The sequence below is a fragment of the Triturus cristatus genome, chromosome 3_1, assembly GCF_964204655.1.
Source record: "Triturus cristatus chromosome 3_1, aTriCri1.1, whole genome shotgun sequence".
Taxonomy (NCBI): domain Eukaryota; kingdom Metazoa; phylum Chordata; class Amphibia; order Caudata; family Salamandridae; genus Triturus; species Triturus cristatus.
The window spans coordinates 364,987,083-365,003,249 of NC_140583.1; the positions used below are offsets into that span (position 1 = coordinate 364,987,083).

Here is a 16,167-nt window from a genome sequence, read left to right on the forward strand (position 1 = left end):
AACACCTTCCCAACCACATTGAGGTTGGGAATGCGTTAACATCCTGAAGCGCTGAAAAAAATGACATTTTATGGTGGGTTTATGTTAAACCAGATTTTTTAGGTACATCTTGGATGCTCAAAAAAGAAAAGAGAAAGACATGTTGCATTACTAATGATCAGGAAGTTTCCTTATGTCCTAGGATCTACTCCAGTCTTTGGCAAATCAAGGATTTAAAAGTATGGTTTCCTCCTTTCTTTTATTTTTAGCATATTTGGGATACGCTGCCAGTTCAGGGATATTCCTCCTTGCAACAGTGCCTTTACAGCAGCAGGCTACCTTGGGTTTTTTACCATAAAACATTTGCTAGACATACAACCACTTTGGGAATTCTGTTCAGTTCTCTTTTCATGATTCTGCGTTACTTTCTAATAGTTATTATATTTGAAGAGGTTGTTTGTCTTTAAATATCTTAGATGTCTTATTTGTGATTCTGATGATTTTAATCTAAACATTGTACATTTGAAAGCATTAATTGTTTCTTATTTTTGTAAATAAATACGGCCTATGCTTTCCAAAGAAATGCGTTTGCTTTGCAGAGATAATGGAGGTCTCAGCCTTGCTAGTCCTCAACGTATACTGCTTTTAGAATTCAGTTTCACTTTTTCTGGATTTCGACAAATCTTATGTACTGTATTTCAGTGTTTCCAGAACAGACTCTTTATTCAGTCCCTTTGCTTTCTTCCTATTTTTTTTTTGGGGTACTATGACAGCACCAATGGAGATGAAGGTGGGAGCACAGATTTGGAGGCTCACCGTGCATTTACAACTCGGAGGCAAATTTCAGAAGAAATTGAAAGCACGGAAAGCAGGGATTCTCCGGAGGTAAAACACCCAATCATTGATAATTTGGGAATGTTTTGCAAGATTCTGCTGCTCTTGCTTTCTCTGGCATTTATGCATCAAATTACATCAAGATTATTGTGTATTTTTGTAGAGCTGGGAAATTATAACAGAAGATGAGGCAACCATGTACAGCAACCACAATCCTCGGTCACCCTCTCCGCAAACCAATGTTGATACGCAGATTCATCTTGCAGAAGAATTGAACTCGAGACTTAACGTTTCTGGAAATGAAGTTTCTGGGAATGTTTTCAATGTAAGGTTCTTTTTTGTGCTATTATCAGACACCCAATGTGTTTTCACAAATACAGATCCAAATTTCCTAAAAATAAATAATACTGTCACCTGTTTTGACCGTGCATGTCTATAGTCCATAATGTTATGCAGGTAGATTTTCTATATGGCAGATTTTGGGTAGTATTGAATAATTCCATGTGAAAGGACTTCCAAAACGAGGACGAGGCACAGAGTGATCACATCAATAAATAATTTTAATTAATGTTTCTTAAACTTAGATTTCAGCACTACATACTGTTATAAGGTTCCTACAAATCTAGTAGGACTATGTATAAAGAACAACAAAACTTCATAATACCAGGACTGAGTCTTAGCATATAATCAGTAATTGTTGGTCTGTTTGGCTAGCTCACAGTATTGCATCTAAATTCCTAAACCTTCAGAGTTATAGATGATGTCAGTAACCTAGAACATGACTCTCATATTCCCAAGGAAATAGTGGAAACAGAGCTACCCTTTTGCTTGTCACTCATGCATGCCCAAGGTGTCACAAAGAAAAGATACAGTAATGTATTTTCAAACATTTATTGAAAAGCTCCAATCCACAATCTAAAACATGAATTGTGATTATTAAAAAAGAGACTTGGGGGTGTGGCCAAGCCGGGCGACAAGATGGCAGCCTAGTCTGTCGGCTCTGCCGACCGAGCACAAAATCCGTTAATTTATCCGGTTAAAAGTGCTTAAATTGGAGCCACAATATTTTCATCTGCAGTCGGAGGAGTTGCGGAATGAATTGATGCCCTTGGTGGCCTCGAGGGAGCTACGGGGAGCCAGCGGCGCGTTCTGCGCCACCAGACCTGATTGATAGTGAGGAGCAGCCGTGCGGCCAGCCGGAGGGGTGTGTAGTCGGCGGTGTCGCACCCCCGGCATCGTTGAAATGGACGGCAGACTTGCAGGGCGAAGTGCGGGAGGCACTCCACCGAGACAAGCGGGGGGGGCTTGGATCGAGGCAGCCGCTAACCAGTGGGCCGAGACACGCTGCAGGCACGCTGTATCAGTTTCGCGACTGGTGAGGACTGAGCGGCCTGGACCGAGGCTGCCGACATCCAGTGAGTTGCGACGCGCTGGGAGTGCGCCGTTTAGGGAGCGAAGCAGAGGGTAACGACCCGGTGGCCACGCAGGTACGGCAGTGGCGGCATGCGCCGGTGTGGGCCCCCATCGCAGCCGATTGATCTGGTGAAGAGGCTGGGGTAGTGTGGAGAACCTATGCCGGCCGAGTGCGAAGAAAGGAGTTGGGCGACCGCTTGACCTGCCGGGAGGACTCCACGAGGCCCAATGCATTGGGGATAGCACGAGGCAGGGACTGTGGCGCTGCTGAGCTTCCCATATTGACTTGCAGCTGCACTCTTGTAACTTTGACCCTGCACCAACACCCAGTGGAGTTCTGAACTGTATTTTTTTTTTTCTTTACCTAAGGCGTACTGGTTGGCAGGCTTATTAGCCAGACGATGTGGTGACCCCCTGCGGCTGCCTGAAGACACCACACTGACACATAGATCGTCTGGCCGCATAAGTCGTCGCACAGCGCATACAGATCACTGCTGGGGGCCCCCTTGCGGGACAGATCTTCCCTCCCCTAGCGCCGATTCAGGGGCACAGATTACACATGTACAAGGGGTGGCTTTGGCAAGCATTTGATCACGCCTTGGGTCTAGGGGGCCCAAGGAGGGCGATAACGGAGGCCACACTTCGGCCATTGACGGATGGTATTGCACAGGAAGACGGACATTGGCTACCCCTGCTGTTGACCGCGGCTCGCCATACTCCGATCTGACCGCTCGTAAGCCTGAGCTGAGTGATTTTTATACGTCATGGCGGGGGGGCCGCAGCTCCATGGCCGCCCTCCAGGCCAAATTGACCAAATACGCATGAGAGGGAGGACCCGGCGTGAGCCCCAAAGGATGAGTAGCTTCATCCGATAAATTGGAGCTTGGTGGGAAACAGAAGGAACCAACGTTGCAGGATATTCTGGAAGCCATAACCTCCGTCCGCACGTCCTTGGAGTCGCGTATAGACACAGTGTCCACCGAGGTGTCCCTTATCAGAGAGGATATGCGCTCAATGAACTCGCGACTAAAGGATGTCGAAGTCAAGGCGACCTCCCTGGTCGAAGACATGTCAGAGATGCAGAAAAAGGTGGAGGATCTGCAAACGCACGCTGCAAAGCTGGAAGCACAGTCAAGATGACTATGAAGTGCGCTCCAGGCGCAACAACGTACGTATAATTGGGGTACCGGAACGTGCGGAAGGGCCATCCGCTGACCTTTTCGTAGAAGACTTGATCACTACTTACCTCAAGCCACGGGGACTCTCCAATTTCTTCTCGGTGGTGCGGGCGCACCGGGTGCCTGGAGGCCGGCTGTGGCCTGGGGCCCCTCCACGACCACTCCTTGCCAGGATTTTCAATTTTCGCGACAGGGATGTTATCCTGCAGTGTGCCAGATCCGCCCCGCCAGTGGAATTCCAGCACAGCCGCATCACTTTGTTCCCGGACTTCACCCTCAAGGTGCAACAACAATGACGAAGCTTTCTGGAAGTGAAGAAGGTGCTCCGCGATAAGAACTTGAAATAAGCAATGATGTTTCCAGCCAAACTGAGGGTGGAATCGGAGGGAAAATCGTGGTTCCTCACCACCCCAAAAGAGACCTGGGACTGGCTGGAGGGGTGGCGTACGGCGGGCCGCCACCACAACCAAACTCGGGGTGATGGTGACCGCCAGGCTTCTGGAGGCGGCTCGTCACAGCAGAACCTGACTGAGGTGACGAATGGTGCCAAATAACTGGTCTGTATGTTTCTCTTTTGGGTGGTGGAATGATTTCAGATGGACGGAGGGCTGTGCGGATGGAATTCTCCCCAACATATGTGCCAAGCTCTAGTGAACTTGGGTCCGACTTTCACAGGACAATTTTTTGTTGGATTGATTCCCGCGAACCTCGTCTGCTCTCCTGCTCATCTGTGGGCGATGTTGGGAGGTTTTTGGACCCTTACCGATGCACTTAGCATAAACATGTTAGGCTGTGAATGCTATTGGTGATATAACACATTTTCTAAATGAAGGGTGCTCGTACGTTTTTGGAAGGGTGGGCGATAGGCACTCTGCTAGTTTGGGGTCGGGAGGTTTTGGTTCCGCCGAGCAGGGAGGCAGGGTGGGGGGGGTTGGGGGAGAGGGGAGGGGAGAGGGGTTTGCATTTGTGAGGGAGGGGGGGTTTTGGGGGGTGTGTGTTGGGTCTGTGGGTAGGGTGGGATGGGGTTTCTTTGTGTGTTGGTTGTGTATTATTGTTGTGCAGGCATGTCTTATCTTCTTGGGCGCAGATGCAAATTGCAATGGACTCGGAGTGGGCCACTCCCTTATGGATCATGGTGCTAGAAATTGTAATGACCTGTTTCCTTGTCTTCCCCCTGATGTGCTCCTCCCCAGGGCCTATTGTATTTTTCAATCAGTGTGATGGGTACTATGTGTAAACAAAACTTACTTTGCTTTCATGGAATGTGAACGGGCTGGGGGACAGGATAAAGAGAGGGGTGGTACTCCAACTCCAATTCCTGAAACGCCACTCACCTGATGTTGTGTTTTTGCAGGAGACTGACATGTTGGGCAACGGTTGTAGAGCCCTATCACAATGGGGTTTTCAGCTAGCTGCTCTCTCTGCTTTCGGCTCTGGCTCCCGAGGGGTGGGTATCCTCGTTCGCAAATCCTTCCTCTTAATGATTAATACAGACCGCACGGATCAACTGGGTAGATTCGTAGCTCTGTCTGGGACTTGGGAGGGAGCCACCCTTAACCTGGTCTCGGTATACATTCCGCCGGGCCTCCACACGCAGGCCTTTTAGATCTTGGTGATCTACTTCTGGGTTTGCCAGATGTGCGGCTACTGATTGGAGGGGACTTTAATTCCATTGTCTCTGATTCCCTAGACCGTTGGCCCCAGAAATACCTGCCATTATCCCGCAAACGGATCCACAGCTTCTTGGGTGCAATGGGACTGGTGGATGTCTGAAGGTGCCTGCACCCAACAGAACTTCAATACACGCATCTCTCGGGCCCCCACGGCTCCATGTCACGCATTGATTATGTGCTCACACTCGCACATCATCTCCAGACCGTCAAGGAAATACGACCCTTGGCCCGGGGCATTTCGGACCACTCCCCAGTACTGTGTAGATTGGAGGTGGGGGATCCTTCGGTGGACCGGGTGGCGCCGGTCAATTCATGGTATCTCACGACCCTCCCCATTAGGGACAAAGTTCTGTCTGAAACTGAATTGTATTTTCAAGAAAATCAAGGGTCAGTTTGTTCGTCTATTTCACTCTGGGAAGCCTATAAGACAGTCATTCGCGGGGTGATCTTGGGACACATCGCTGGGCAACGTAAGGAAAAGGCTGCCACCGTTACGTGCATAGAAAGTGAGTTCCTAGAACTAGAACGCGTAGTTAGATCGCAGGACTCGGAATATGTGCGCCAACAGCTCCGCGTTAAAACCAAGGAACTCTCGGACCTAGCCACGGATGCGGCTAAGGCGCAATATCGGGCCACCCTTAGCAGGATCAATGACGTAGGCGATAAGGCAAGCAAATTGTTAGCCTGGCTGGATCGTAGAGATGGGGCGCGGCGAGTGGTGGCTGAACTTGTCACTGATTCTCATTCCCGACTCACCACTCCGCAAGACATCACAGACGCGTTTGGTGGCTATTACCACTCCCTGTATTCTTCCAGCACGTCCTATTTGGAAAAAGAGGCTTCTTCCCTCTTACGTGATATATGGATGCCAGTTGTCACTGAGGAGGAGTGTCTCGATCTGGACCGTGCCATTACTGTAACAGAAGTGGAGAGGGCCATCCATGATCTGCGGGGGTTAAAAGCATCGGGCAAAATGGGATCCCTGTAGAATTATTTAAGATAACGACAGGTATGACTGCCCCCTTCCTTACTGCCATGTATAAAGAAAGTAAAGAGGCAGGAATTCTTCACGAAGACCACAGACTGGCCAACACCATTATTATTCACAAAGCGGGTAAGCCCGCCGACCTGTGTTCCTCATACTGGCCCATCTCGCTCCTTAACTGCGAGGCTAAGATCCTCACCAAGGTTCTTGCCACTCGTCTGCTACTGGTTCTTCCCAGCTTGGTGCACCCGGACCAATCCGGGTTCATGCCGGCAAGAAACACGTCTCTTAACCGCCGTCAACTGCATGCAGTGCTCTGCAGGGCAGGTACGATCAGTGAAGATGCCGGGGTAGTGTCGTTGGACGCTGCCTCGGCCTTTGACACCATTGAGTGGCCGTACATGTTCGCGGTGCTTTGCAAGTTGGGTTTCGGTCCGGAATTTATTGGCTGGGTGCGTCTTTTATATTGTCAACCGTTGGCGCAAGTGGTAGTAAACAATCGGAAGTCTCCTGTCTTCTCTCTGGGGAGGGGCACTATGCAGGGCTGCCCCCTGTCGCTGCTCTTCTTTGCCCTGGCCTTGGAGCCTCTCGCTGCGTGGATTCGGCAGGACCCCGCTATTCGGGGCCTTAAGTGGACGTATGGGTGGGAGGACCGTATATGATTGTACGTGGACGATGTCCTGCTTTATCTCGCCTCCCCGGCAGCATCTCTCAATGTGGTGATGGATATTTTACACATTTTTGGCAGGTATGCAGGTTATAGAATCAATTGGTCCAAATCTGTGCTTTATGTTCTTAGTGGGCAACGACCTTGCCAGTTGACGGAGGCCATTGCAGGCTTCAAATATCTGGGTGTCTAAAGATCTGACGGAATTTTACAACACTAACCTCCGGTCACCTCTGGCGCGCCTTAAGTCTGATGTCCAACACTGGAAGTCACTCCCCTTGACCCTCCTTGGACTTGCTGCCCTATTAAAAATGATGTCTCTCCCCCATCTTCTGTACGTGTTGCAAAACACTCCTCTTCCGGTAGCTGCGTCGTATTTTAAAGGACTGGAGAGTACTGTGTGAGATTTGCTATGGGAGGGTAGGCCACCTCGCATCGCCTTGCATAAGCTCACACTGGAGTGGTTTGACGGGGTTATTGGGCACCCCGACATGAAAAGATACTACTGGGCCTCGCAGCTCGCTGCCATTAATCAATGCACTTATGGGCGACACGACGACTCTGCGTTTCGTGTCGATCGTTGACTTCTCCCGGGGGGGTGGGTTTGAGGGAATGCTATATACAAAGTCTCAGAACAATGTCTTGTCCTGCCCGACCAAACACGCTGTGCAAATATGGAAAGACACCACTAAAAGCCTGGGGTAGGATGGTGTACTTACCCAATCTACGCCGCTCTGGCACTGTGACCAGCTGGGTCGGCTCTCGGGTTCTTTGGGGTTCGACAAATGGGACACCATTGGTATTTCCAGAATTGGGGACATTTGGAAATCCGGGAATGTCATACCATTCTCCCAACTATGTCAAGAGTTTGAAATGGCAGCTCTGAACAGTTCTGGTATCTCCAAATTAGACATGCACTTCTCTCGGCTCTCCCTCAGGGCACGAATCTCCCAGCATCCTCCCCTTTAGAGGACAGGGTTCTGGATGGCGACATGCCTGAAAAGGCCATATCCCTCATATACAAGAATTTATCAACAACATGACTGATCCCCTGACTCGGTTACGAGGTAAATGGGACCACGACGTAGCAGGCTTGGACGACGCGGAATTGCGTGGCGCAGTGGCTTCTCCCCACAAAGTCGCCATCTCCTCCAGACTCCGACTGGTTCAGTTAAAAATTCTCCATAGGACATACCTATCCGTTCCCTCGATGGTTCATATGGGATACGCCCAAGATAGTGGGTGTGCACGGCGATGCGGACAGGAAGGTACCTTCATTCATACACTTTGGGAATGTGAGATGATTCAGAAGTTCTGGGAGGGAGTTGTTTTAATGATGGAGGAAGTACTGGGGCAACAGGTACAGTGCAACATCAAATTGATTTTGTTAAACATATGGGACCCCATTGACCTTATGGCCAAGGAGAGGATATGGGTCACTTTGGGCTTCATGGTGGCCAAGCGAAATATCGCACGACTGTGGAGGGCTCCGACCACACCAATTATTGCGGATTGGATCCAGAGATATGGATTGGTGCATGGTGACGGAGATCCCTATCTATGTATCCAGAGAATGCTGGAAGAAATGGTCTCAAATTTGGGGGCCTTGGAATACTTACCAGGGAGAGATTTGTGAGCCGCCGGGGGATGGGATTGACGAAATTGGATGATGTTATATTCCTAAATGCATTCATATAGCGCAATGGGGTGGAGGTCCTTGATATTCTCATGCACTGTGTGCCATTAACTACATATGAAATGCTGTGTCATTGCTGTTTAACATGCCACTTTCTCAATAAAAATTTTTTTTTTTAAAAGAGACTCATCATTTCAATAACTTTTATTAGAATGGTGAAAAACACAAAAATTCAACCATGTTAGTTCTTCATAATTTCACTAATATTATATTACTCCTATCTATTCCTAATATCTCTATGCTAAAGAGAGCATATCAGGAGTACCCTTACTCATGCCGGCCTATCGGAATGACTCAACGCCATTCCTTAGTATTGCATGTCAGGAAATCGGCCTTAGTGCATTAAGTAAAACACACTTTCTCTGGTGTGCTAGCTTGCACACTTCTTCTGCATGGCTATCTTCCTTCCAAGAATGAAGGTCGGGGACAGCTACACTGCATCTCAGTCAAAGGGCACAGCAGTGTTCCATGACGAGTCTGGCATGAAATAAACCTTTCACCAATTTCAGCATCCAGCATTCAGATTTTTTTTTTTAAACAGCAAGCTTATCGCACCGAGTCAGAGGTGCAGAACAACGTTTTAATTAGACTTCAGCAGCGAAGTTGTCTCCTACGTGCACATAAAAGAAAAAAATCCCTTGTGTTCTGAATTGTATGACCCTGAAACTAAATGTGCAGACTGAGGTGACAGTGTCTATCTGAAATAAATGGGTGCAAAGGACATTTTAAAAGCTTGTGCAAACCACCACAAAAACATTATGCTAAGTTAAAAATTAGAAGCTAAAATGGAGACTAAACGTAGGCCACATAACACTCTAAGTGAGTGAACGTAGCGAAACGTAGCGAAAGTACAGTGAAATAAGCAACCTGAAATAAAATTGTGCAGAGTGGAAACTTAAAACGTTGGGCCTAATTTTGAGGAGGGCAGTAGAGGACACTGGTACAAAAGCCAAATGTACTATCCATTATCCTCTTCATGCCCCTGCCTCAATTAGAGGACCGTGGACGTTTGTGTTCCCGATAATGAAGTGTCCGAAAACAAATTACAACTTAATGTGATTCATGACTCTTTTTATTGTAAGATTGGAAAAACATTTAATCTGAATTTTCGATGATTATTAACGTTGTGCCTAGGGATACTCTACCCCACATTTCAGTGTATTTTCACTTTCAGGTGCTCTTTGACTAATAGTGTACAGCTGGAGGCACACTACAATTTGATTTATTGCATTCAGCCTATATTGAATCTTGAGTTAGCTGACGAATGTGGGGACAGTCCAAAAGTTAATTTTGAATTCCAATAATATAAAGCCAATCAATCAGTATTTGTTAAGCGCGACTTCTCACCCATGAGGGTCTCAAATTGCTGGGGGGTAAAGAGGCTGCAGGTCCGACTGGGCGCAGATTTTCAGTTGAAGTGTCTTGAGATGCTTCCTGAATTAGGTCAGTGATGGGGATAGCTTGAGGTGGAGAGGGAGGGTGTTTCAGGTTTTGGCGGCAAGGTAGCAAAAGGATCTTCCTCCGTTCCTAGTCTTGCGGATCTGAGGGACGGTGGCAAGGGCCATTTGGGGTAGGTGCATGGAATTAAGAGGTGGTGGTTCAGGTATGCTGGTCCGGTATTGTGGAGGGCTTTGTAGGCATGTGTGAGGAGGTTGAAGGTGACTTTTTTGTGGACTCAGAGCCAGTGGAGTTCTCGTAGGTGCTCGAAGATGTGACTGCGGCGGGGGGTTTTGAGGACCAATCTGGCTGCAGCTTTTTGAACGTTCTGTAGTTTCCCGAGGGGTGTCTGGGTGACGCCTGCATTGCTGTAGTCAAGTCTGCTGATGATGAGTGCATGGGCGAGCCGTCTTTCTGGCCTCTGTGGGGATCCATCTGAAGGTCTTTCGAAGTAGGCGAAGTGTGGAAGCATGATGAGGAGACGGCGTTGATCTGGCGGTTCATAGAGAGCGATGAGTCCAGTATGATGCTGAGGTTTCATGCGAGGTCCATGGGTGTGTGGGGGGTTCCTAACGCTACAGGCTGCCAGGAGCCCTCCCAAGTGGAGGTGTTGGGCCCCAGAATAAGGACTTCGGTCTTGTCCGAGTTGAGCTTGAGGCAGCTGTCTCTCATCCAGGTGGCGATGGATTTCATCCCATGGTGGAGGTTGTTTTTGGCGATTGTGGCCTTTTTGGTGAGGGAAGGGTCAGCTGGGTGTCGTTGGCGTAGCAGATGATCTTGAGTCTGTGGTTCCTGACTATGTCTATGAGTGTGGCCATGTAGACTTTGAAGAAGGTGGGGCTCGGGGAAGAGCCCTGGGGGACTACGCAGCCGATCTCCGTGGGTTCTGAGAGGAGCGACGGTAGTCTGACTCGCTGTATTCTACTGGTGAGGAAGGAACGGATCCAGTCCAGAGCTTTGTCATGGATGCCAGCGTCATGGAGTCTTGTGCTTAGGGTGCGGTGGGAGACGGTTTCGAAGATGGGCGAGAGGTCCAGCAGGTTGAGGGCTGCTGTTTCTCACCAGTCGAAGAGGCAGAGCAGATGTCATCTGTGGCAGCGAGGAGGGCGGTCTTGGTGCTGTGGTTTCTTCAAAAGACGTATTTCCAGGAGTCCAGGACAAGGCTGGCTGTGACGAACTCAGAGTTGGACGTTGATGGTCTTCTTGATGACCTTGCCTGGGAAGCGGAGCAGGGAGATGGGTCTGAAATTTTTTAGGTCTGTTGGGTCGGAGGATAGTTTCTTCAGCAGGGTTTGATCTCAGTGTGTTTCCAGTCGTCAGAGAAGGTGGCATCTCGATGGAGCAGTCGATGATGCAGCGTAATTTGGGGGCGATGGGGGTGGCGGCTCTGTGGTAGCTGTGGTGTGCGCAGTGGTCCAAGGAGGCTCTGGAGTGGATGCTGTTCATGGTCTTCAGAGTGTCGTCTGTCATGAGCGGAGTCCAGTTGAGCAGGATCTGTTGGGGGAGGGTGGGCGGCATCGTTGCCTGTGGTGGTGGCGAGAGTGATGGGTGGATCTTAGGTGCCAAATCTATCATAGATCTGCTTGATCTTGTGGTGGAAATAGGTGCAGTTTGTTGCAGTGGTCTTGGGAGAGTGGGACTTTTGTGGTCTCGCTATTGGGTTTGGCGAACTCCTTGACGATGGCGGAGAGTTCTCTGCTGTTGTGTGCGTTGCTGTTGATTCTGTCTTGGAGAGCTGTTTTCTTTGTAGTTTGAGGAGGAGGTGGTGTGCAGTGATGGCTGTGTGGGTTTTGTTTTTCCTCCATCTCTTCTAGAGTCTGGTGGTCGGTCCAGAGGAGTTCGGAGGTGTGGCTGTCGGTGAGGTTTTTCCCTGGCGGAGAAGACTGCATTGAGCTTGTGTCCTACTGAGTGGGTCGGAGAGGTGACTAGCTGCTTGAGTCCGGTTGTCCAGGTGGAAGTTGAGGTTGCATAGTAAAATGTAATCAGTAGATGCGAGAGCCTAGGGTGTGATGAAGTCGATAATGGTGTCGGTGAATGGTGGACCGGGGCCTGGAGGTCTGTAGACGAGGGTGCCGCAGAGGGTGGTGTTGGGGTTGGTCTGGACCTGGAGGTGGAGATTGTCCAGGGTTGTCGTTGGGTCGTCCAAGTGGATGGTCAGGCGGAGGGAGTTCTAGTGGATGATGGCGATGCCTCCTCCTGGCCAGATGGTGCGGTCCTTGTGGATGATCTTGTAGCTGTCGGTGATGGCGGTGGCGACGTCCGAGCCCGAGATGGGGTTCGTCCAGTTTTCCATTAGGAAGGCGATGTCGGGGAGACGGAGCCGAGGAGGTGACTGATTTCCGTGGCGTGTTTGTGGAGGGAGGGCATGTTGAGGAGGACTGTGGTTTGGCAGTGTAGCTGGAGGAGCTGGAGTGCGGAGGTGGGTGAGGTTGCAGCTGCAGTTTCGGCAGGAGAATGGTCCTTGGGTGTCCTTCGGCGGCGCAAGGCGGCATGTGGTGTGGGGTTTAGTGTTGAGGGCAGGAGAGTGCTGGCGTCATATTGGTGGAAGGTCCAAGAACCAGGGTCCATGGCGCTGGGCGCAGATGGGCGCAGACATGCTTGCCTTGGGCGTGCCGTGACCGCGCATTAGCCACCATTAAGTAGTGTGAGGGGTACAGCTGGGAGGCAGGAAGCAGGAAATGCGGTGCTGGTAAGGGACGGCCCGTGGTGGTCGAGCAGCGGTAGGGGCACAGCGCAGTGAAAAGTGAAAAAAGTATGCAAAGGGGTAAAAAAGAGAAAAGGTGAAAAGAATACAGAGGGGGAAAAAAGCAGAAAGCACAAGGACAGAAGGCAGACCTGCAACAGAGTAAAGATGCTCCCCACTAGACCACCAGAGATGAGGCACAGATGTGATCCTGCGGGTGGAAGGAAGCAGTTCACGGACAATGTCAGTCAAATATAACAACCTTTTTTCCATTCCAATATCTCATATATCCTGTACCACATTCTCTGGGGTCAGGGGCTCTTTGTTTCCCCCACAGAGCGGTGATAACTTGTGTTGCTGCACATAGTGCCAGACCTATTGCTGTACCACTGTGGGAATGCAGTGGATGGGTTTGTTTGTTAGCCAGCCCTTGTAGTCTGTGTGTCAGCAGTGTCGGAATTGTAGCAGCTCTTTCTAAAATGTCTGGAAATTTCGGCACAACCAGAGGAGATGAACATCTGTAGGCCTTTCCCACAACCTCCAGCTCCTATCCGCACTATGTTTGTCTTATTATTTCATCTCTAGTGGTGTGGTACAAGTATATTGATACCTTAATCATTGTCTTGCTGGTCATAGACATTCAGACCATGGTTGGTGACCAAGCGTGAATTTCCCTCCATACATTGTGTGGTCAACCAATTTTCATCTTCCACCTCCTCTACTCCAGTGTCTTGTAAGTTGGTTTAGAGATTGACAAGAGCCTGTATAGTTCTAAAACCAGCTATTTGTGTCTTTTGTGATAAGCCATCATTCGAAAGCCATTAGTGTTCTGGAACCCATCAGCTTTATTAAAGGGTGTATTACCCAGTTCTGAGCTTGAGAGCAAAGAAACCTTTCATTTTCGGACAAGCCAGTCTCTTTTTTTGAGTGGTTGAAAAGTTGAATTCCTTCTTAATTAAATAGCTCTCCTATTGTCCTCCAGTCTTGTTTTCTCCATTCATTTAATAACCTCACACTCGCTGCTGGGGCACAGTCCTGGTTATCCAGTATTAGGGTATCTTTCATAGATTCACATGCCTGAATCGTTCCCCGTCGTCGGGAATGGGAGTCACCGGTAAATAACAAAGTAATGTCCAGAAGACCTAAGACAGCCATAGGCCTCAGAGGCCTTAGCTTAGTAAGCTATCCACGTCCTTATGTAAAAAGGACCAAATTTTGGCCAGAGCCAATCAGCTAACACCACCCTCTAGGACCTTCCTGGTAGGAGCTCTAGTCCCTCAGATTTTCTACCGCACGTCGTGCTAAGGGAGTCTCCACTGAGCTCTGCTCATTTCTTTGGATTTGACAGTATTTCTTCTCAACTTTCTGGATTTTCAGCATGGCTGATACACCTAAGAAGGGTTTATTCAGGCCCTGCGCCTCTTGCGGAAAGAAGAGGCTACATATCGACGACCAACACAAGGACTGCTTGTATTGCCTCTATCCCAGTCACAGTTCTAAGGACTGCAAGGTATGTCGGACTTTCTCTTCTAAGACCTTGAAAGACCGAGAGGGGCGCCTTTTAATCTGGCTGCAAAGGCTAAAGGACAAGGAGGATGTGGTGTCCTCTGAGGAGAGTGAGAGTTCCTCAGTTGCGTCTCACTCCTCATCTAAAAGACCAAGGGTGGCATCGCCGGGCCCTTCGTCGCAGCCACCTCAAAAGAAGACGCAGAAAAAGTCTTCAGAGGTCCAGGATTCGCCTGTTCCAGGGAGCTCGTCTCCTAAGGTGATGCCCCACACCTTCAAAAAGCCTATTGCCACCTCGTCGACGACAACAATGTCGACAGTAGCGTCGACGAGAAAATCTCCTTCGACAGCGATTTCAGTTACATCGTCGACGACGACTCTATCGACGATGACATCCCATTCCATGTCCTCGACGACGACAACTCCATCGTCGACGGCAGGCAAGACAATTCCGTCGACGTTAGCCATAAAAAAGTCGTCGTCGAGTAAGCTGTCGACGGGAGGGTCGACGACGACACCGTCGACGAGAGCTTCATCATCGTCGACGACAACATCGTCGACGAAGACACCGACGACGAAGACACTGTCGACGAAGACACCGTCGACGACGAGGGTACCGTCGACGAGAATATCACCGTCGACGCCGTCGTCGACGTCATCGTCGACGAGGAGACCGTCTTCATCATCCTCGTCGTTGACGACGACCCCGACGACGATCTCGTCGACGGCATTGATACCTGTAACGTCGGTTACAGCTATACCATCGAGCCCCTTGAGGGGTATGGACACGGACGACCAGGGTACATTTGTGCATGTACAAATAACCAAGCGTGCATTAACTCCGGCCCTCACTTCGCCCAGTAAGGTCTCAACCTTGCCTCCCACTCGCCTCTTTGAAGAGGAGGATTCGGACGACGCTAGTCTCTTTCCTGCGGCGACTAGTCCATCACAGCTCCATGTAAAGTACCAGGATGTCTCGGGTTACGAAGACAATCCCCAGGACTATGAGGAGGTTCCTCATCAAGAATACATGCCGCCTCCACCTTCCATGGTGTGTCTACCGGCAGCCTTGGTCACAGACCTTCAGCTCTTAATAACGGACTATAAGCAGCGTTTTCCGACTCCGGCACCTCCACCGATGCCTGCGGGGCCTTCCACTCCACGGCCACGACCGCCTCCACTGCTTTTGGAGAGGACGGCACCTCCGCCTCGGCCCACCACGGACGAGGAGGAGGAGGAGGAGGAACCTGAGGAAGGAGAACTCCAGGACGTCCAATCCCAACAAGATGAATGGGACGATTACATCCTTCCGGCTCCTGTTTCGCCTGTCCCTACCACAGCCGACTCACCGCCCGACGACATCGGCGGTTTCCACAACATCATTGAAAGAGCGGTCCAGCGCTTCCAGATCCCGATGCCTTCGCATCAACAAGACTGTTTCTTATATGACTTTAAGGAACCCTTCTAGAAGTCCGTCCGGGCAATTCCGATAATTGATTATATTTGGGACCAGGGCATAAAGATAATGCAGAACCCTTCATCAGTGCCACCGGTTCTACCACGCCTGGACAAGAAATATAAAGCTCCGGATACGGCTCCGGTTTGTCTTACAGGCCATCCAAAGCCGGACTCGGTTATCACTCAGGCTGCGCAGAGGAGGGCAAACAACCCAGCTGCGCTGTTGACAGCTCCGCCGGATAAAGAAGGGCGACGTATGGATAACATAGGGAAACGTTTCTCCTCTATGTCAGCCTTGACAGTGCGTGCCTCCAACGCTACTGCACTATTGGGACGGTACAACCGACAAATGTGGGCGGACATTGCCCCATATCTAGCGGATTTGCCTTCTGACTTAAAAGAAGAGGCAAGGAAGATTCTGTTGGAGGGTGAACGATCTGCCACGGAACTGATAGACTGTGCAATGGATATTGCTTCCACAGGTTTTAGACAGCTGGCTGGTGCGGCTGTTCTCTGGCGCCAGGGTTGGCTCAAGGCAACTTCTTTCAGGCCGGAGGTCCAGACAAAAGTCCTGGACATGCCTTATGATGGCCAGCTTCTATTCGGTTCTCTTATTGACGAGGCATTGCAAGGTATCAAAAAAGATACAGATACTGCC

General features: G+C 49.8%; 1 protein-coding gene across 4 annotated transcripts in view; it reads left to right on the forward strand.

Annotated features, from left to right (window-relative positions):
- Positions 1–16,167, forward strand: part of NEDD4 (NEDD4 E3 ubiquitin protein ligase) — a 1,922,401-nt gene that overhangs the window by 961,486 nt on the left and 944,748 nt on the right. For all 4 annotated transcript variants that reach the window (XM_085644133.1, XM_085644134.1, XM_085644131.1 and 1 more), the window contains 2 exons: positions 753–864; positions 977–1,138. In XM_085644133.1, coding sequence (XP_085500259.1) covers positions 753–864; positions 977–1,138 — 274 coding nt within the window. The remainder of the gene's footprint in view (positions 1–752; positions 865–976; positions 1,139–16,167) is intronic.